A 22,853-nucleotide genomic window follows, 5' to 3' on the forward strand; every position below is an offset into this window, starting at 1 on the left:
TTCTAAAATCCTTCATTATGCTTTTATATTTCATTTGAGGGAAAATTACACATTCCAACAAGTGCTCATTGTTTCCTCCTTTCTCTCCCCCACCTTCTTAAATTTCCCTTCTTATTACACCTTTTAAGGTGTGTAATCTAAATTTTCTTTGCCTTTTAATCTCATGTGTCACCATGATAGATCACAAATTCCGATCCAAAAGACCCATGATAAACAAATCTTATACAATCAAATCCAAAAATTTCATAATAAAAAAAAAGCAGCAACCATTGATAAAATTGTTGAATGCCACAAGCGAGTGTCAAATTTGAAGTTCGTATCGTCCACGAGGTGCCATCCAACCCACTTTTCTCTTTCGTACAAAATATTTGGGCTAGTACCGGTCGAGTCCATTTCAGCCTGGTTGGCGTGTTAACGTCGTGGGCACATCTTTGGTAAAGCGAAGCAAGCCAGCAAGCACGAGATTAACGTCAGAAAACGGCAATTAATGATAGGACATTCTTCGTTCAAATGTGCAGGTTTCCAGTCTGAGTTGTTTACCTAGGTTTATAAGTACGATGTTCACTTTAATAATAGAAACGTGCGTACTCTCTCTCTCATTGTGATTTGAGTGGTGGAGACCATTTGCTCGTGGGAACCCTCTTTCTTGCGCTCTGCAGCAAACGAATTGAAGAGAAGAGAATGGCGAGGGGAAAGGTGCATCTGAAAAAGATTCAGAACCCTGTTAATCGAAGGGTTACATTCTCCAAACGCAAGGGCGGACTGTTGAAGAAGGCTAAGGAGCTTTCCCTTCTATGCGATGCCGAAGTCGGCCTAATCATTTTCTCGCCCACCGGGAAAATGTACGAGTCCGCGAAGCCCAGGTAAGGAATCCCCCCTTTCCCCCTTTTTCCTTTGCTTTGTAGTCTTCGAACGATAAATTGCTTTTAATTTTTCTACTGAGCTGCGAAATTTTTGAAAATTAAAGATTCTTGCAAACAGATCGATACAATTTACATCAAAGCGGTTATTACATTTGCGTTATACAAGCATCCCTTTCTATTTTACCTAATCTTAATTTCTATTTCCTCATTCCCATTTCAAACCTGCACTGCCGTCATTCAGGAATCCTTCAAGAAAACCTGAAAGTTCTTCGTTTACGCTTGGAATGAGCAGCGTTTATTGTGGGCGGGAAAATGTGACACGTTTAAACTACCTCACTGTTTAGTCTTGATTTATATGTCTGATACGTTTTGAGTTTATTTATTTCTGAGCTCTATATAACTCTTTTTCTATGTTTTATGTCTTAGATATCTATAAATATATTTTAGCCTTATCATTTTCTTTTCAACATAAATTATGACAAATTACATTATAGTTTACTTTTTAAGGTAGAAATATTTTGAGATTTAAAAATAATTTGTATTAATAAGTAGTTACAACCACTAAAATCACTTGCAAATAAATAAATAAAAAGTTTGTACTTATGTTCCAACTAGAAATAACAAAAAATTCTAATTCTAATATCAAATTGGGAAAAAACAAAAACAAATGCTGAAGAGAAAACTTTTGATTCATTGAATATTCTTGATTCATTACTTTCTACAGTTAATAAGTTGAATAGTTCTGAACGAACTATAACTTTAGTTGATCTCTAGGGAAATTATAATTTCAAGATAGCAAACATCCCTTACTCCTCGTTAGCACTACTTATTCCATTGAAGAAGCGAAGAAAATCTCTGTTAATTGTGTTGGTGAAAAAACGCTTTACTAATCTTTGTGCAACGTGAGGGCACAATATTCATGCAGTGCAAGTGTGTTTAGATGGAGTGATCATTGCCTTAACCAAGTTTGTACAGTCATTCACAAGGCTTGCAATATGTTACCTCATCATTAATTATGAGTCAAGACCAATAGGCCATCATTGCCCATTCACAGAGAGGATGTTGTTATGACGCTGTTATCTTTCCTACAAAATGTATTGTTGACTAAATTTTAAAAAATTGAAAACACATTGATCTTTTTAAATTTTCACCATTTGATCTTCATGATATGCATATTTTGTGATCGAAAACAACAATTTTTTTAATTTAAAAGTCACTATGGTTTCATGAATCTAAACAAAAAATATGTTTGAATTCTTTTTGAATTTTTTTTGTCTTGAGTACATTTTGTCTAACGATTAGCTAATGCCTGCTATTATAAGGTCCATTTCGACTTAGAGTACCTACCTCATACCCGTTCAGAATGAGTAGATTTTATTGGCGGCGGTGGGACAAATGCCCCACTTTACTTATTCTAGTGTATCTATTATCTTTCTCTTTTTATATTACTTGTAATTTTTGTTTCTTGGATGCGCGAGACATGCATTAAGTAATGTTTAGAGAGCTTTCTGAATTAAGTTGGATTCATAGTTTTAGATGATCTCACAGCAAAATTCTATGTTTTCTAATTATTTATAAATAATAATATTAATTATTCAATTTTATTTTGACACATGGTTTATTGGAATACATTATGAGTCCGTACTTTTTCTTATGAAATTGATAATCTATAAAAAAAGTTCATATTTATTAAATATTAGTAATTATTTTTATTAGTATAGATTTATCTTATTTATTTTAGGATTTTTTTTGTTTATTTTGAATTATACAAGTTTTCAGAGTAGTCAAGATAAGTTTGTAGTATTCAAGAATTCTATAGAATAAGGTAGTTGTAATTCATTTATCATTAGATAGTTTGATTTTTAGTCATTTGATCAAGAAGCTCTTGTAATCTATTCAATCGATTGAACAATTTTTTTATGTTACAATTTTACATTTCCTTGATTTGGCATGAGAGTAGGTTTATGAAGACTGTTTGGATTCAAAAGTTTGCATGAGAAAGAGTGCTTGGGAACTTGGAACTACTCAAAGCATTAAAGAAGCTATAGCAGAGGAAAAAAGAGGATAGTGATCTTTGTAGGTTAGAAAGATTTTAATGTAGGAACATCCTTGGTTCTTGGCAATCTTGCATCAACTAAACATATATTTTCTTTCAGTTGTTCCTATTTAGTTTAGTTTTAGTGTTCTTTTTAGTAACTTCTTGATTTGGCTAACTTGCTTTTGCAAACCTCGTGGCATGTTCTTCATATCATGTTTGATATTTCTCTAGGTTTGCACCATGACTAGTTGGAGTTTTAAGATCATTCAAATCATCCTTGTGGTTTATGAATCTATCTGACTCATCACTCGATGTCCCTAAGTTCTTGTCCGATGTGTAGAAGTTGAGAAATCCAACTTCACAGACCCTCAAGAACACCTGCATGCAAATATCCTGCAATGAAGAGAAGCCAAAAAACGGAAAAAGCAGAGCTTAGAAGTTCTCAGAAATGTGAGAGCAAAAAATGTATTCTAAGTTATATAAACAAAATACAAAAGTTCAACCTTTTAAGGTGAACGAAACCCTAAAGGAAAGAAAGCTAGGTTTGTATAATATAATTAATATAAGATATTAATTATATGCACCTAAGAGAGCTAAAGCACCTAGAGTAATAAATAATTTACTCTAACACCCCCCCTTAAGCGAAGCTTAGGAGGAAGCTAACCTAGCAAAGCTATGAAAGCAGAAAAAATAGGTCCCGGCAACAAGGCCTGATTAAGTTCCCAATACAAGGAAATCTCTATGAACCGGAGACAAACGAGAAAACCCAATGTGAAAAACCCCTCTCCAAAAATAGATAGAATAAAAATGCTGAAAAAAACATGAAGAAAGGAAGGCCTCAAGAAGACCCCCCAAGGACAACTTCCGTAATCCCAAGCATAGACCGCAGCTGAAGATAGCGAGGCAATGCAAATGACTTGGTGAAGATGTCAGCAACCTGTGCATCAGTGGAAATGTACTCCAATGAGAGAACACCATCCTGTATCAAATGACAAATGAAATGCATATGAAGCTCAATGTGTTTAGTGCGTTGATGCTCCACCGGGTTGCGGGAAATGTGAATAGCACTCTGATTATCGCACCATAGAACAATGGGACGATTAGGAGGAAAACCAAACTCAGTTATCAACTGCCGAAGCCATAAAATCTCCTGACTAGCAAGCACTGCGGCTCGATACTCAGCCTCTGTAGATGAAAGTGCGTGAGCTTGCTGCTTCTTGCACGACCATGTGATAGGACCAGAGCCAAGACAAAAAACAAAGCCAGAAGTAGACTTTCGATCATTGACATCACCGGCCCAATTCGAATCAGTGTAGCCAACAATGTGAGGAGTCCCTACTATGTAATGAATGCCATACATCAAGGTGCATTGAATGTATCTCAAAATATGCTTGGCAGCTTGCCAATGACTCTCATGAGGCTCATGGGAGAACCGAGAGACAAGACCCACTGCAAAGGAGAGATCAGGACGAGTGTGTCAGGTACAACAAGTTGCAAACCAATTGCCGGTACAAAGTGGTATCCACTGAAGGCAAAGTGCAAGAGGTAGACAAAGTAACACCCGACTGAAAAGGTGTAGGAGCAGGCTTGCAATCAAGCATGTCAAAGCATCGAAGCATGTCAAGAGCATACTTCTGCTGGTAAACAAAGATTCCAACAGGGGACTGAACAATCTAGAGACCAAGAAAATAGTGTAGTAGGCCAAGATCGGTCATCTCAAACTAGTCCATCAATGCTCTCTGAACATCCTTAATCATAGAGGACAAGCTACCTGTGAGAAGATCATCAACATATAGCACAAGGATCAAAACCTCAGCCTCAAGACACTGAATGTAGACTGTAGGATTGAAATGGCAATGGGTGAAGCCTGTAGAAAGCAGAAAAGAGTCCATCTTCTCATACCAAGCCTGAGGGGCCTGTTTGAGACCATACAATGAGCGGCGAAGTCTGCAAACCAAGGTGGAATCCTGCACAAATCCCTGAGGCTGCTCCATGTAAATCTCCTCAGTAAGATCACCGTGCAAGAATGCACTCTTCACATCCATCTAAAAAATGGGCCATCCCTGTGAAGCTGCGAGGGATAAGACAAGGCGAATAGAGTTCATCTTGGCGACAGGGGCAAATGTCTCAGTGTAATCAATACCCTCAATCTGTGAAAAACCCTTCGCAACAAGACGGGCCTTGCGCTTATCAATGGAACCATCAGCAGCAAACTTAGTATGATACAACCATTTGCATCGCACAACCTTTCTTCCCTTAGGAAGAGAACAAAGATCCCAAGTATGATTCTTCATCAAAGAACAATACTCCTCCTCCATTGCACTGTCCCACTCAGGATGTTCTATCGCTGCTGCAAAAGTCTGAGGATCATCACAAATAGCATGACTGAGAAGATTAGAACCCGTAATATGTGAACGGGTGTGACGGGAAGTGGTAGGGTCACCAGCTAGTGATCCTGCAGCGTCAACTGTAGCTTGAGCCCATTTAGGCATCTGGGGAGGATCCTGTGGCGAAGGTAAATGGAGATCAACATGATCATCATCCTCATCATCCGAAAAAGAGATTGGAAGAGATGAGGGAGTGGTGGTAAGTGAAGTAGACTTTGGATGTGGGGTGTCTATTGCAGGAAGGCGCTCATCAAATTGGACATCCTGTTGAAATAGGACCTCGCAGGAATTAGGATCAAACAATTTGTAGGCCTTAACATCCTGACAGTAGCCAACAAAAATTAGGTGTCGGCCCTTTCGCTCTATTGCTCTCCTCTAAGCATCGGGTATAAATGCCCATGCTTCATTACCAAAAACTCGGAATGAAGATACATCAAGCTTGACATGAGACCAAGCCTCCTCAGGAGTCATATTTCGAACTGCCTTATGAGGCATCTGATTCTGAATGTAGTTGGCACAATTGACAGTCTCTGCCCAAAAACATGAATCCATGGACCTACTCTGAATCATACAATTAGCCATCTCCCGAAGGGTTTTGTTCTTCGTGTCGGCCACACCATTTTACTGAGGGTTGTAGGGCACTGAAAACTGATACTGAAGACCATGTTCAGAGAAAAAATCCCTGAAAGCTTGGTTCACATACTCCCCCCCATTATCTGTGTGTATCCGCTGAATAGAAAGACCAGATTGCTTCTCAATAAATATCTTGAAGACTCGAAATGAATCGAAGACATCAGAGTTGTACTTTAAAAAGTACACCCATGCACGTCTGGAGAAGTCATCAATGAAAGTAAGCACATATCTGGCACCTGAAAAAGGAGGAGTGGGAAATGACATGAGGTCACTATGAATCAACTCCAGTGGTGCCAAAGCACGAGTGGCTCGTCCATGTGGAAAAGGATCCCTATGTTGTTTTCCAAGAGCACAACCCTGACAAACACCATCTGTATAGGAAATCTGGGGAAGCCCAAGAACAAGTGCATGTGTGCTCATCTGCTGAAGATATCTATAATTGACATGGCCAAAAAACTCATGCCAAAGTCTTCTTACTGAATCTGCATGTGCAACAAGACATGAACCTGTGTCATTAGAAGACTCAAATCCATCAAATCTATAGAGGCAAGATGCAGAATCAACACTCTCAGTAGCCACAATCATCTCAGAATCATGTAAGTCCCGAATAACCACATCATGTGGTGAGAACTCAATTGTCTTACCAGAGTCCGACTGGAAAATCAGATATATAGACAATAGGTTCGTGGAAATGTCAGGGACAAGAAGAACATCCTGAAGAGAGCCCCCAGCTAATGCAACAGAACCAGAACCCATGACAGAAAGATGTGACGAGTTCCCAATAGCAATTTGGGTAGTAGGAGAAGGGGCAAGTGAGGTGACCAATTGCTGAATGTTTGTCATATGGTGAGAGGCACCGGAATCAAGAATCCAAGTAGGCCCAGAAGTCATAGCTCATGCAGTAAGAGCGTGACCTTTCCCTGTAGGGGGGGATGCAGACTTAGGAGCTGAAATGTGATGCTCTTGCATGGCTTCCTCTAAAGCCTCCAAACGTTTCCAACACCTAGAAACGGGATGTCCATCCTTTCCACAAAAACTGCAGGTCTCAGTTGATTTCTTCTTAGTATTGGAGGTAGGCTCAGTAGACTTCGAAGTAGATTTACCCTTGGAAGGGTTAGCTGGAGGTTTGGCATCAGTTTTTGGTGCATCTTTCTTCGGTTTGGCTTTCTGTTTTTGTTTCCCCTGAGAAGTCTGAGCAACCAATGCTTGGCTGGAAGAGCCAGAGGCATCCACCTGTTGGATCTTAGCTTGTTCCCATGTCAACTGATCACAAAATGTCTCAAATGAGGGCATCCGATATCTGTTACCCAAGGCATCCATGGTGGAGTAGAAAGTGGAAGAAAAGATCTGATATTGTCCTCGCAACTTTGAGTGTATCAAAAAGATACACTCATCTGTTTTGTTTTTACCACATCCCTGCAAAACTGTGCGCAAAGATTTGAACTTCATCAAGAAGTCCTCAATGGTGGGAAAGTTCTCAAGTGTCAAAGAAGTCAACTCTGCATTAAGTTGAAGTGCCTGAAACTCATTCACTTGGCCAAACAAAGTCCAAAATTTGAGCCAATAAGCCCGTGGAGTAGTCAAACCATCCAAGTGAAATAACAGATTGTCTGAAATGTTGAGTGCAATCAGTCCCATGGCTTCATCCATTTTGTTCCTGTGTTGTAGAACCTCATAAGGTCGTGTAAGAGCAAGCTGATTCGCATCCAGACAAGACCATAGATCTCTTGACATGAGAAGTCTAGTCATTTGTGTCTTCCAAGTGTGATAGTTGTGCGGCGTGAGCCGGATCATAGAAGAAACCGACATTAAGAGAAAGAGAAGAGGGAAGTAGAAGGGTTTGATTCTAAAGCAAATTACAGAATAGAAAATGCTCCCCCCACAATGAATAAAAAATATCCTCCAAAACCAAAGCAACAACTATGGAAAAGCACAAAAATTGAGAAAAGAACTTGGAATTCAGATGCAGAGAAGAGGAAAATAAAAGCCTCTACTTCAATGCCAAATTTGGAAGCCCAAACAAACTCGAAATCACACGAAACGAGCACCAATGTCTCTGTTTCTGAGTCAGCTTTCTGACACTGCTTTTAGATCGGAAAAAGACCTCTATATGCTCAAGTTATAGCCAAAAAACTGACTGCTGCTCCAAAAAATAGGCTCTCTGGAAAATTACAGAAATGGGCTTAAAATTAATGCCCCTATGGTCATCTCCAGGACGTTGCTGGGAAAAAAATATGTTTCCTTGGAAATGACGTCATCCATCGGAAAGGTGACGTCAGCATTCGCCGAAAAATGTTCCCGGCAAGTGACATCAGTGACCATTTTCTGACGTCAGCAGTTGGGATGCTGACGTCAGTCGTCGTGGCAGTTGCGGTGGCACCGCTAGTGGCAGCGGGGCAAAGGCGGAGCTTGGCTGGTGGCTCGTTCGGAGGAGCTGGCAGGCCGACAGTCCGTTGGTGGTGGCGGGGCGGAGGCTACACCGCGGGTGAAGTGTTGGTGGCAACGGAGCTGGGGCCGAGCGTGGGTGGCGCTCTAGCGACCGCGGGGTGGTGTCGGGGTGGCCGGTGCGTAGAGCGGCCCAAAACGTGTCCTTTTTAATATTTTAAAAATTTTTTTCTTGAAAAACGTGTCCCTACGGCCTTCGGAGGGGCAAAATTTTTTTCCTACACACCCTAAGGCCAAAAACAGCAAGTTTTTTATGTATTTTGACTGCAAATGGCCTTTCGGATCCAATGGCGGCATTCGTTTGAGCCCAAAGTGCCCCGAAAATTTGCCCTTTCCTCGTCTAAAGAAGAAAACTCCAGAAAAGCTGGGGTTTTTGACTGCGAATCATGGCTTCAAAAATCTTCAAAAGAGGAAGCACCAGGCCCGCTCTAATACCATGTAGAAATTGAGAAATCCAACTTCACAGACCCTCAAGAACACTTGCATGCAAATATCCTGCAATGAAGAGAAGCCAGAAAATGGAAAAAGCAGAGCTTAGAAGTTCTGAGAAATGTGAGAGCAAAAATGTATTCTAAGTTGTATAAACAAAATACAAAAGTTCAACCTTTTAAGGTGAACGAAACCCTAAAGGAAAGAAAGCTAGGTTTGCACAATATAATTAATATAAGATATTAATTATATGCACCTAAGAGAGCTAAAGCACCTAGAGTAATAAATAATTTACTCTAACACGATGTACCTATGTGTTGGCACTTCATTTGAAATCTTGATGAAAGACTTCTTTAGTATTAGGTCTTAACGTATATTTGGTGTTATATTTTCTCACCTGGCGAAATATAATCTTTCTTGGCCAATCTAGACGCTATGTGAAGTTCTATAAATTGATGTAATCGACCCTAGTTGGGGGAGTGTTGCATGGTTCTTAGAAGAATAACAATTAGAGGTTCATAAAGATAATGGTCTGAATTTCAATATGTAAGTAGGCATGTATGTATATTTTGTACAAGGTTGCATGTTGCTATCCAGTTGTTTTCATTCTCTCAATTCCTTGTTATTATTTCTATTTCGTGACTCTTCTTGCACGACTTTAATTATTCCCTATAAGAACCATCCTTCCGTATCTTGATTGAGTGGTATTAGTGAAAGATTTTGTACACGAGTTAGCAAATTTTCATTCCTAAGTTTGTGAAGACCTAGAAAATATTTTTTGTTGGGTGGAAGAGTGAGGAACTGACCTACAACTGCAAAGCACTTGTGCAAGGATGATTGGAAGAGAAAATGCTAGATTTGAAGTAAGGAGAGATGCATATTCAGCTATGAGGGATATTTTAAGATAGATTGCAACATGATTAGAAGTTATTTAAATGGTGTAGAGAAGAGGTTGTCATGTTGATGATGGGAGTGATGAAGAAGAAGAGATCACATATGAGAAGAAATTAGATTTTCATTGAAGAGTTGGAAGATTCTTGGAGTCCTACTTTTGATAAATACCAAACCACATATCAATCCACGAGACTATGATTGTGAGTTGGTTTTAGATTAATTTCTTGTTTAGATAAAATAGATGGAGAAATACTTTCCTTTTGAAGGTACAAGTGATGATATGGAGGTAGCAAAAAGTTGAAAGGACAACACATGTCATTGTGGTGGGAACATTTATAGCCTATAGAAAGAGAAGAGGCTAGGAAAAAATCAGATTATAGGATAGGAAGAGGTGAAAAAGTCAAAGATTATGTTTTTTCCCTAAAAATTCTGAAGTGAAGTTTTCTAGAAAGTTGCAAAGCCTAAACAAAAAGGAATTTAGTGCGAAGGATTTTATTGAGGAATTTTATGTAAGTTGGATAGTAGATCTAGTCACAGGGAGGATGATAATGAACAATTTGTAAGGTTTATTTTAATGATCTAAGGACCCATATACCAGATGAGAACTATTTAATTAAATTGTAGAGTATGGAAGACACTTATCAATATGCTTTGAAGACTAAGGAAAAGTTGAACAAAATGCATGAGTAGAGATAGAGGAAGAGGTGGAACATTTCAAAGAAGTTGATCGTTTACTCAAGGAAGATCTTTTGCACATTAGAAAAAGGGAAAGGCAGAGAGAAAAGAAGATGACTCACATTGAAAGGAAAATATAAACTTCCATAAGATTGGTGGAGAAAATGGATATAAGAGGGAGGATAAGATTATGTTTGGAGGAACTTGTTTAAATTGTAGAGGATATTAATGATGGGTACTTCACTTATAAACACAAATACACACAACAAAATAGAGAAATAACAACAATGTGCAATAATAGGAAATCAACTTCTTACTAAATAGAATCACAATATATACAAATATAACATGTAAAGACACGTGAGAATTTTCTTTATAATATTTTTAAATCCAAAGACACCATACACATTGCCATAACTATCTTAGACAACCCTAAGAGCCTTTACTATACATGTGATTTTCCACTCCCCAGTAAAGTTCTAGATTGGCGTACCCTAAACTTTGAGGTTGACCAACCCTAAGTCATCATTATTTATATTCTATGTTCCATGGAGTTTTTGGGACAGGGACATTTTAGGGGATAGGGACGTGTTTCCGGGACAGGTACGGGTTGAAGCCAAAATTTAGGAGACAGGATCTTAGGGGATGACAATTAAAAACATAGGGGATTTTTTATATCTAGAGACAAAATCAAAATATGTATATCATAACATTGATAAACCATTCACCATAGACATTTTAGAAGATCAATACATGGAATATTATCAAATGGAAAATACTAAGTACTTCCATTATAACAACATCACATACATATATAGCAAAAATAAAAATGCTTAAAGGCTTCAAGTATCATACTGAAATCAGAATGCTATAAAGAGAAGTCCAACTAAAATAGTTAGTAAATACTAAATGCAAGCTTTCCTCACCAAACACAATCTTTCCTCACTACTGCTATTTCTTTTTTTTTTTTTTTCTTCCTCTTAGCAAGTATGTCAAATCCAAAAATGATTAAAAGAGTTAGTGTTTTAATGGACCAAATATGGTTTGCATATTTTTATTATGTCTTTAAGACGACTAGGGGCGACATGGACAACAAAAATTAGATAAAAAATGTTTTTTTTTGCAGCGTTTTGCCTTTACTAGATTGGCTGGAAAAAAGGGGATGGCCAACAGGTTTAGGGATGGATAGGGGACAACAAAACTGTCCCTGGTATTGCTGGCCATCCCCAAGTTTCTTGCGAAAAAAACTTGGCCATTTCGGGGACATTTTTGAATTTGCTAAAAAGGGAACGACTCAAGGGACAACCAAAATCCATCCCCGCGTCCCCATTTCGTCCCTTGACCCTAAAACCTTAGGGGACGCATCCCTGTGGAACACATTTTATATTTTATTACATTAGAGTTGTCACCAAACAATTTTGGAACTCAAAATAAATTTTGAAGGAAATTTATTTTCATCCATTTTACGAAGCATAACTTTTGGAGGCCATAATTCTTTGTCAGTAATTTTGATTGGCTTTTGTGACCCCATTTTCGAAATGCCATGAAATTCTCTATAGCACATGAATTGTACATGATCTAGTTAACCAAGGTTTGACCCCATTTTAGAGCCTTTAAATCCTTTAAATTTGAGTTCAAAGTTTTTGTACCTTGCTGCCAATACAAAAATTGTTGAATATCCTCAAAAAAAGTCTTGATCTTGTAATGGAACTTTACTGCTAGGCTAGTATATCTAAAATGAGCCTCTAGTGAAGAAATTAGAATATTGTAATCTCCAAGGACCAACTTACTAAAGATAATTAGCTTCCCAAAAGAAGAAATCTGCACTGAGATAACTCTAATTGACAAGACAAACCAAAAATATCTTTGGATGATGCAAGATTTCTTTGACACCTAGGATTCTTTTCTATCATACATGGAGCCTTTAGATGTGTTTGAGGAAATCATAATAAGAGGATAGAGAACCCTGGAAGATCTTCTTTTGAGGGACAACCTACTAGATCCCTACACTAGATTGATGATAGAGAAGCTTTTATGATAAGGAGATACCTATGTTAGAATGAGATGGATCAAGGACCAGTGTAGAGGAAGAGTTTATTCAAAATAAGATTTATGATTGGAGGAATATGTTGTAGGTGATCATTGAAAATGGTATTTTAGATAAGCTAGCCTTAGAGAAGTTGGTGATCAACTTGAAATTATAGAGATTAAAGAACCATAAGCCTTATAAAAAAAAATGATAAAGGATAATCATAGGGTATTAGTAAGTGAATAATGTTTGGTGAAATTTAAGGTAGGATCTTATGATGATGAAGTTCTATGTGATATTAAGAATATGGATATATTCAGTATTTTTTTGGGTAAACTAGGCCAGTATAATAAAAGGACATTTCATGATAGGAGGAAGAACATATATACCATTATGTTGGTAAACAAATTGTTCTTTTTAATTTAACTCTTAAATGCACAATTCCATGTGAAACAATTTGATACCAACAATGGGATAGTCTATCATTGGGTTGATAGATTTCCTCTGAATTAAAAGTTACAGCTCCCTTATAATTGATATTCAACGAATCTTGTTTTATTCCTAAACTAACTGGGTACGTTCTTAACCTAAGAATGAAAGAGGCAAAACCAAGCCAGCCCTAGACAGAACTAACTTGGGCAGTGAATTCATTTCTAAACCTAGCCAACCCTAGGAATTCACACTTCCTATGACTCCTCGAAATTGGTAATGCAATATGAATGCTATGTGTGCAAATGCAGTGACATGAAACGAAAATGTAGATTAAACATCCTAATCTTTACATTAGGAACGAATGACAGTACTCCGATCTATCACCCATTTCACCATTTGACCGAGAATGCAAGAAAGTACTCAAGACTAACCGTAACAATACTATGATTGAAAGTAATTCGAAAAAGTGATGCTCAAATACTCTGATTCATAACAAAACCTTTCTTGCTTTAAACACAACAAACACAACACTCTAATTATATTTTCTTGCAATCTACAGCCAAATCTATGACAAAAACTAAATATCAATCTCCAATGCATAAACGAAAATACAAAAATTAAAATGCCTTCTCCTCCACTCCAACAATACCTACATTTTGTAGAAAAGAAGAACCCCTTCCAGATGAAAAGGTTTTACAATAAATAATGGCATCCCATGATTGTTTCGGTTCTTCCATAACTATTTGGTTCACCTCTTCTTGTGACTTTTTTAGTTTTCACGGTGGCTTTTCAATTTCATAACTGATTCTTTTGCCTTTTCAATTTTTTATTTAGTAGCCGATCTTTAAAAGGAAGACTTTTAATGGAGTAGGTTAAAAATCATTCTTTATCATTACTTTAATTTTTTTGCCTCTACTTTATATCAAGACTTTAGCTAACCAGAGATTCGAAAAGCAATGTATTATATGCATGTCCTTTTGACATATGGCAAATGATTAAAGCTTTTTTCTTTAGTTTCAGAGTCTTCCACACTGTCAACTTTGTCTCCATCAATCTTCATATGTCTTTACTCAAATTCCCCTTTCTATATTTTCCATGAACCCGATTCTATGTGAATTAGAAATGTCTTGTTAGCTTTTTTCTTGAACTTTCCTCGGCCGAAATTTTTTCTTCCCTTGTTATTGCTGACTGTCTTTGTATAATCTTATGTTCTATGACACATGTCAAGCGCTTTGGCTATCTAGTGACACTTCACATAATCTTTTGTCACACCGTGCATCTGCATTTGTTGGTTCCTATATCTGATTGATGATGAATCATTTTACAATTGGTGGTTGCCAACATTATAACTAATTATAATTACCTTCAATATTTTATACTGGCAAACATATAAGAGATATGCAATGAAAAATATGTCTTCATAGTGAAAAGTTATCATTTATAGTTCTCAAGTAATTCTACCATCGCAGTTGCTCTTCCATAGTCATTACATTTGGATATTAGGTGCTATATGCTTACTGCCAATGGGCATATGATGAATCTTCACAATTTTAATGTTGAACTCCATGCTCGGGCTTTCTTACTCACTTGTTGTTGTCTTGATTGTGTTTTAAATTACCATGAACATCTTTGGCATGTCTTCTAAAGAAAGACATTGATTTCAAATTGTCAGATGCCTCTCCATTTGTGTTTGGATCTTCATTCATGCTTACTCGACATCATGCCTTTGACAACTACTCCATGCTCGTCCCCTGTTTCGTTAGTTTGATCGATGGTCATTTGGTTTAGCAACTCTTTGACCTGAGCATACACGGGTGGCAATGGATCTCTGTGTTCAATATACTCTACTTCCACAACACAGTTCTTGCATTCACCATTCACTAACTTGATCACATTAGGTGTAGATGTGATAAGTATTGGCTTAGCACTCCATGGAGCTCGACTTCTTTGGTAGCTATGGAATTGGTGCCTCAGTAAATCCTTTGCTACTGACCTCCTCAATACGTATCATCTCTTTCTTAATTTGGTTCCCATCTCCGCCAGTGAAATATATGATACCAAGCCTCCATTTATGGCCTTCGAATGACTTTTGGGCTTCCAATGATAGATGTTGGCCTTCAGCATCAGGCTTTAACATAGTGGTGTGAGCAACTGCACCATGGGTGTTACACAAATTGCATATGTTCTCCACTGAGACTTGGGCATTGTGTTGGTTCTTCTAGCATTTACCCACAATCATTTGAACTGGTGTATCTTGTAATAAAACTATGCTCCAAAATTGTGACTATGCTTTGATCATGACAAATAGGATTGAAGATTTCTATATTGGGCTCAATATTGAATGTGAGCTTTGAACACTCCAAAACTATTGGCAAAATTTGGATTTAGGTTTCCACCATGTATCCTATAGATCAACTATGAAATGTTCTTGGCTTAATCCTCTATTGGTGTTGCCATCTGCTCTGTGTATTTGATCATCGAGGCTCTCTGTAGTTTACCTTGTAATGTTCTTGATCGAAGTCCCAATATCTGATTCTTTTGATCCTTCTATTAAGATCAAGTCTTCTCTTATTCTTCAAATTTGACCTCCCCAATTGTGCTTCATCCTTCAATGAATGTCACTATAATGTTATAAGGAATTCCAATGAAGATTTGGCATTTGCATCTTTGTTCAACAAAATACTCTAATTTTGTATATGACTTTATCCCCTAAGAAAGAAAGATGCCTTTGTCGAACTTTGTTCATTTGCCTCTCTCTGGTGGAAAATCCCAAATCCGGCGCTCCATTGCAGAAAATCCCAAATGGGGAGTGAAAATCACCTCTTCCTTCATTTTCCGCAAGTTGTGAGGATATCTTTCAATCAACCTTTTTCAACTTCTTTTCCATTGTCAATAGTTTTTAATGTACCATTTGGTTTTGATGCGATTGAGATTCCTACTTTGGAGTTTCCAAAGCATTTGGTGGAATTTTGATTATTGTCTTCTCCTCATGGAAAATGATCGTGGGAGGCCATTTTCCGCATCTTCTTGTTGGAAAACATAAAAATTGATTTTGTTTGCACAGAATTCAAAATCCCCTTCTGCATTCCAATTCTGCTTCTCTTTCAAGATTTCATTTTGAATTTGTACTGCCGAACCTAGGCAATGAACTTGAATTTTGAATTCTTTGAACATAGCTTTGTGTCTACATATCAAAACTTTAACCGTCATCCTTAGTAACATGTTGGAGGAAAATCCGAGAACATTCTGGGAAATCTCTCCAAGGTAACCAAACTTTAAAATTTTAAGATTGGGGGATTGGAAGTACGCCTACACATTACAAGAAATGGGATGAAATGAGTGTCGTTTCCTTTGGAAGAGACTTGTAACGGTGAGATTTGTACCAATGTTAGAATTTGTCTAATTGAAGGAAGAATATTATTGTGTGGTTTCAAAACTGAAATATGTGTTATGCTTTTATTCCTAAGGATTCTAATTTGGAATAACGATGCGAAACGAGGATGTAATGGAGTTGTAGATGCAATATAAGGACATAATCTTAGATAATATACTTGAGGGATATTATGTGTAGTATCAGTAATTGTATGGATTAGATAATTCTAAGATCTAGTTTGAAAAGTAAAGTTTCATATTAGATAACACTTGCAATGAAATCACAGATGTACTATACACTTGTGATGTATAATTTTAGAGGTTTGAGGATAGATCCCTTAAGGAATTTTTTCCAACTATTGTACAACATGTTGTAGCAATCGCAAGCTTTTATAAAATCTTAGGGTTGGGGATTCTAATGGTGATAATGATTTAGTAGCTTCTTCTAGTGGTATTGAGTTGCAAGGGATTGTAGATTGTAATCAGGTCGTAATCTGATACAAGAGCATCGGGCATGGTTTCAAAAGAGTAACCCTATATCCACGAGCTTAGGATTATGTTTAGGGCACCCATGAGCACTATTTACTATGTTCTCAAAGATATTAGCTAGATCATGTTCCAATGAGAGATCTTTTGATGGCTATTCACAGTGTATTCTTTGATGTAGGGGTGATGCAGGGGCATCCTAGGCTTGCTTGCAATCTTGCATGTTTGGAGGAATTTTGGTTAAGTGTTGAGGAGCATTGAGGTTGAATTTTGGTGGAGTTATGCTTTCATAATTAGGGATGTGTTGGAGGCACATTGGGGAACCTTTCCTCATGATTTCATAGAGATTCGATGGATTGAGTTGAAGTTTGAGCTATTTGTACCTTACTATTAGAACTATGTTTTCTAGTTTTTGGGTGCTTATTTCAGGACATGTAACTAATTTTGCACAATGAATGAGAGGATTCACATTTTAGGTATTTAAGAGAGCCTACATTACTTCATTTTATCATATGCACAAGTTCTAATTCCTCATCAGTTGGGAGATATGGCAATTCTCCTGGAGTATCAATTTTCTGGCAGTTTTGCGCGACAGTTTTGAATGCTTGACTTTTGGGATGGATGCCAACTTAGCCTTGGTGAATCAGATTTTTTGCCTCTAAGGGGTTGTAGAGGACCTAAAGTTCTACCATCAGTTTGAAGAATGAGTTCTAATTCAATTGGAGCTAGGAGATATTGCAATTTTTCTCAGATATCAATTTCTGGACATTTAATTGTTGTTGCAGGCTGACTTGTGGCTCTTCAAGTATTTAAAGTTAAGTTTTATTTAATTTGTAATTGATAGGCTGAATTGTGGCTTATATTGGTATAAGTAGGGGTCTTGTGGAGTCTTTTAGTCTTTAAGTTAGGATGGAATGAAGGATAGATGCGAATTTGAAGAGCTAGAGCTGTGGCTTAGGAAGTAGAGGATCTCTTGGTGGTCCTGAGGGTACAAGTGTGTATTCTTCTTGATATTCTTATTCAGTTGTGTATCTGGACTAGCAAAGATTGGTTTTGTAAGTTGGACCATGTTAGATCTTGCAGAACTGATTTTGCATTTGCTGTTTGTAGTTGGCCTTAACCCGGAAGGCCTTACAGCCAGGCATATTGCATGTAATTAGATATATTTTATGAACAAATTATTGTAATTTGGTATCAGATCTTGCATTGCTATTTCTTGTTGTTGTATTTTCGTTGGGTGGTTAGCTAGGGGCTTGGATATATCCTTTGGGGATTCTCCTACCTTTTGTTGCATCAGATGGTATCAGAGCGAAGGTTGTTCCTCAACATGTTGAGAGATTGCCGAAGCTGAGGTAGTTTACACGAGGATTTGCAAAGAAGGTTGATCTTGTGGCTAATTGATCTTCTAGATTGGTGGGTTTGTTGCTTAGGGTTTGCTAAAATTTTGGAAGATTCCTCCAAGAAGATTGGACCCTAGGGAAATTGATGATCGTAGTGATGCTATTGAAGAACGGATCTCAGAGAGGGTTAAAGCAGATTTCAAATCTGAGATGGAGGAGGTTAAAGCCTATTTCAGATCTTAGATAGCATTGATGAAGAGTGACATGATTGTTGAAATTGTAAGTGCTTTAGGTGGTGTACCTAGGCATGTAGGTACTGAAGGTAGTAATGAAGAAGTTGTCAAAGACTTTGAAGTTGCTGGATCAAATAGTGAGCACAAAATTGATCATGTGGAGAGACCTAGTGGAATTAGGACTGGTCAGTTTGCTCAACCTAGAACTTAGTTGAAGCTGAAGCATAAGATGGAGGTTTCTAATTTTTTAGGTACTTTGAATCCTGAAGACCTGATTGATTGGATTGGTGAATTGGTGATGTAGGAGCATCTTGGGTGTACGAGCAATTTTGCATCACCCCAAAAAAATTTGTATTTCAGCCTTTTCTATTTTAATAAGGACTAGTAGATAGGGTGGTTACTATTTATGGGAACTTGCTATTATTAGTAAGTTTTTCATAGGAGCTTGGAATGTTCTCATTTTCTACAGGAAGGTTCATTTTAGAGTTGTAAGCCTACCATAAAAATCTCATTGCTCAAGCATAAGTATCAGAGAAGTTATTGGAGATTTTTGGTGGAAAAATTTGCTAAAAAATCTTTAGGCTCATTGTTGGAGGGCTTAGAGTGCCCGAATGATGTCCAAAAACTTGATGGAAGGGCACTTGCATCATTTCGAGCCTGTAGATCAGAAGTTGGGATTTCTGAAAAGTGGTTATAATAGCCAATCGGAGCAACGATTCGTGAGTTATGGCCTTCAAAATTTGGGCTACCAAAATTTCTAAAATAATTTGTCAAAGATGTATTTGGCCGACTCTATGTGTATTGTTAGGGTCTGTCGGCCCTAGGTATTAAGTTTGAGCATCTAGAACCTTCTTGGGCGGTATAAAATTGCCTATTAAAGAAAGACTCGAACATTGTCTAGGACAGTTCTGGGTGATAGTTGGCAGCTTGTCATCTAGATTGTTGTAATGAAGGTGCCCATGTGGGTTAGCATATTGTACTTATGAATTCTGTAATTCCACATTTGTAGTGCAAATAAGGAGTCCATATTTTGTTCTTGCATTTTATGTTATTTCTATGTTTCTATTATGAGTTTATGGTATTCAAGGGAGCTCCCTGCATCAATTGGAATACTACTTTGAGGTTGAGGATATTGAGGATCCAGTCAAAGTAAGGTTGGCATAAACTAGGCTCAAGGGACATGCTGCTCTTTGGTGGAAAGAACTACCAAGAGATAGAGAAGAGGAAGGTGAAGTGAAGATTCATTACTGCTGATTATGAATTTGAGTTGTGTAAAAAGTTGCAGAATCTGAAACAGAAGGATATGACTATGAATGATTATACTGAGCAGTTCTACAAGTTAACTATTTGGTTTGGGCATAGAGTAGTGTCAAAAGAGAAGGTAGCGCAGTACATTAATGGTTTGAGATTCAATATTCAAGATGAGGTTGGTATGCTAAATATTTATTTAGTTGAGGATGCTTATTAGTATGCTTTGAGAGCAGAGGAGAAGCTAAAGAGGAAGAATCAAGGTAGTTCCTAAGGGAAGGAGAAGCAGGATGGTTCAGCACGAGCTAAACGAAAAGAAAAAGGTGAAGCAAAACTTGTTGAACAAAAATGAAGGACAGGTGGAGGTGGGTTCAAAGGTAATTGTTCCAAGTGTGGTCAAGAAGGGCATAGATATTTTGAATGTTCAATTGGGAGGACAACTACTATTGTGAATGAAGTTGCAATGCAAGATAGTTTTCCTGAGCTGGGAGAGAGCTTACTAGCTTGGTGAGTACTGATTGATGAGAGGACATTGGATTCTTGTCAGAGGACTAGTTTGTTCAGGACTTGTTTTAAGTATGGTGACAAAATTTGCAAGGTGATTGTGGATGGTGGTAGTATTGATAACCTTGTTGTTGATGAGATGGTTCAAAAACTTGGTTTGAAGAGAGTGAGACATCCTTATTCTTATCGGAGTGGCTGGTTGCAAGGTGAACAAGCTTTGGAGATCAACATGGAAAGTAGACGTATGGAACACTTGTGGATTTGAAGAAGAAGAAGAAAAACAAGGGAAAGCGTGTGCAAGTTGAAGACTTGGAGGACGTGTATGTGAAGAACCAGTTTGGGATTTATATGTTGAATCCCACAAGATGTTCTTCCAGTTACTAGAACATCTTTTTGAACTTGGTGTATCTAATGCAAGAGCATCTTAGGCTTGCCTGCAATCCTACATGTTTGGAGGAATTTTGGTGAAGTGTTGAGGAGAATTGATCTTGGATTTTTGTGGGGTTATACTTTCATAGTTAGGGATGTGTTGGAGACACATTGGGGAACCTTTCCTCATGATTGCATAGAGATTGGATCGATTGAGTTGAAGTTTGAGCTATTTGTACCTTGCTGCTGGAACTGTGTTTTTTGGTTTTTGGGTGCCTGTTGCAAGATGTGTAACTAGTTTTTTGTAATGAATGATAGGATGCCCATTTTAGGGTTTGAAGAGGGCCTAGAGTACTTTTGTCAAAGGCACAAGTTCTAATTCCTCATAAGTTGGGAGATATGGTAATTCTTCCAGAGTATTGATTTCTGGCAGTTTTGTGCGACAATTTTTTGTGCTTGACTTTCATGATGAATGCATACTTATCCTTGGTGAATCATCCTTTGCACCTTTAAGGGGTTGTAGAGGACCTAAAGTCCTGCCTTTGGTTTGAATCACGAGCTCTAATTCAATCGGAGCTAGGAGATATCATGATTTTTTTTGGATATCGATTTTTGGATATTTAATTGCTGTTGCAAGGGGACTTGTGGCTCTTCAAGTATTTAATGTTAAGTTTTATTTAATTTGCAATTGCTAGGCCAACTTGTGGCTTAGATTGGTATAAGTAGGGGTTTTGTGGAGTCTTTTAGTCATTGAGTTGGGATGGAATGAAGGATAGATGAAAATTTGAAGAGCTAGAATTGTGGCTTAGGAGCTAGAGGATCTTTTGGTGGACCTGAGGGTACAAGTGTGGATTCTTCTTGATGTTCTTATCTAGTTGTGTATCTGGACTAGCTGAGATTGGTTTTGTAAGTTGGATCTTGTTGGATTTTGCAAAACTGATTTTGTAATTGTTGTTTGTATTTGGCCCTAATTGGGAAGGCCTTACAACCAGGCATATTGCATGTAATCAATTATATTTTATTAACAAATTATTATAATTTGGTATCAGATCTTGCATTGTTGCTTCTTGTTGTTATGTTTCCACTTTGTGGTTATATAATTGGGGGCTAGGACATCTCCTTTGGGGATTCTCTTGCCTTGTGCTGCGTCAAGGGGCATCTTCAATTCTTTGCCAATCTTGCATCAACCAAAAAATATTAGTAGTTTATTTTTCTTGTTTACTATTTGAGGAAAGTCCTATGTTTTTCATGGAATTTCTTTCCACGTAGTTGGTTACCTAATGAGGACCTATAATGGGTTATCCACCTATGTTTGTGGAACTTTATTTGACCTTTCTGAGGAGTTATCCCTTCTCTTTTCTTGTAGTGCATTCATTTCCTGGCATGGAGAGTAATGTATGGCTATTTGATTCTATGAGGTTTTTCATGATATCGAAGCTTCCAAGATCCTTAGCGATCTCTTTTTGGATCACGTGTGTACCTATCTTTGATGCTGCAGATGTTAACTTTTTTTAATTGTGGTCGTTTATATCCCTTTGAGGCATGACCTATATTTTGTAACAATTGTATTTGTTACACCAACTTGTGGTCATGATGGCTATATATGTATGATGCAGTTCAAGGTAGGAGAATCCCTAAAGGAGATGTGCTAACCCCCAACAAGTAACCACACAACTGAAACAACACAACAAAGCAACAATAATGCAATATCTGATACCAAATCATAACTCTTTATTCATAGATATAACTTATTACATGCAATATTCCTGGTTGTACGCCCTTCCGAGTTAGGACCAAATACACAATAATTACAATATCAATTCTGGAAGATCCTGCAAGATCCAACTTACAATGTCAATCCCCAGTAGTCGAGAACTAAAACTGGATAAGAACACTAAGAAGAATTCACACTTGTATCATCAGGTCCACCAAGCAATCCTCTGGTCTTCATGCTGCAACTATTAGCTCTTCAAAATTCACATCCTCTTCTCCAAGACAGATTGCCCATAATCATACCTAAAGATTCCACAAAAAACCCTTCTTATAGCCAAGTACGCCACAAGTCAACCCAATTTATTATAAACTAAATTAAATTCCTTACATTAAATTATGTTGAGCCACAAGTCAACTAGAACAAAAATTAAATATCCATACATAAATTAAATGCCAAAAGTCAGCTCATAGACAACTCGGCACCAACAGGAACCAAGACTAAACCGAGTGTCCAAAAAGACTAAATCGAGCATTAGCAAGTTCCTAAGCATTACCAAGCTCCTAGACCATGCCGAGCTCGATAGTTTTTGTCGAACACCAGTATCTACTGAGCTCCACAATTTTAAGACAAAATCCCTCCAAACATGCAGAATTGCTAGCATGTCCAGGATGCTTCTGCATTAAACACCCCAACTTCGAAATGATGTTCTCAGTAGCTAGAGGAAGATCTTTTGGTATTCAACACATAGATCCCAAATGGCTT

General features: G+C 37.6%; 1 protein-coding gene across 5 annotated transcripts in view; it reads left to right on the forward strand.

The window, feature by feature from the left end:
* Positions 1 to 280: 280 nt before the first annotated feature.
* LOC149564757 (MADS-box transcription factor 15-like) overlaps positions 281 to 22,853 on the forward strand; it is a 287,442-nt gene continuing 264,869 nt past the window's right edge. For 2 of the 5 annotated variants that reach the window (XM_089818349.1, XM_089818350.1), the window contains exon 1: positions 532 to 863. In XM_089818349.1, coding sequence (XP_089674475.1) covers positions 682 to 863 — 182 coding nt within the window. In that variant the 5' untranslated portion in view covers positions 532 to 681. Of the gene's footprint in view, positions 864 to 22,853 lie in introns of all 5 variants that reach the window. The other 3 variants (XM_089818352.1, XM_089818354.1, XM_089818353.1) reach the window with 3 other exon arrangements.

The sequence above is a fragment of the Cupressus sempervirens genome, chromosome 3 (assembly GCF_028749045.1).
Source record: "Cupressus sempervirens isolate cs-2001-9-10 chromosome 3, ASM2874904v1, whole genome shotgun sequence".
Classification (NCBI taxonomy): Eukaryota; Viridiplantae; Streptophyta; class Pinopsida; order Cupressales; family Cupressaceae; genus Cupressus; species Cupressus sempervirens.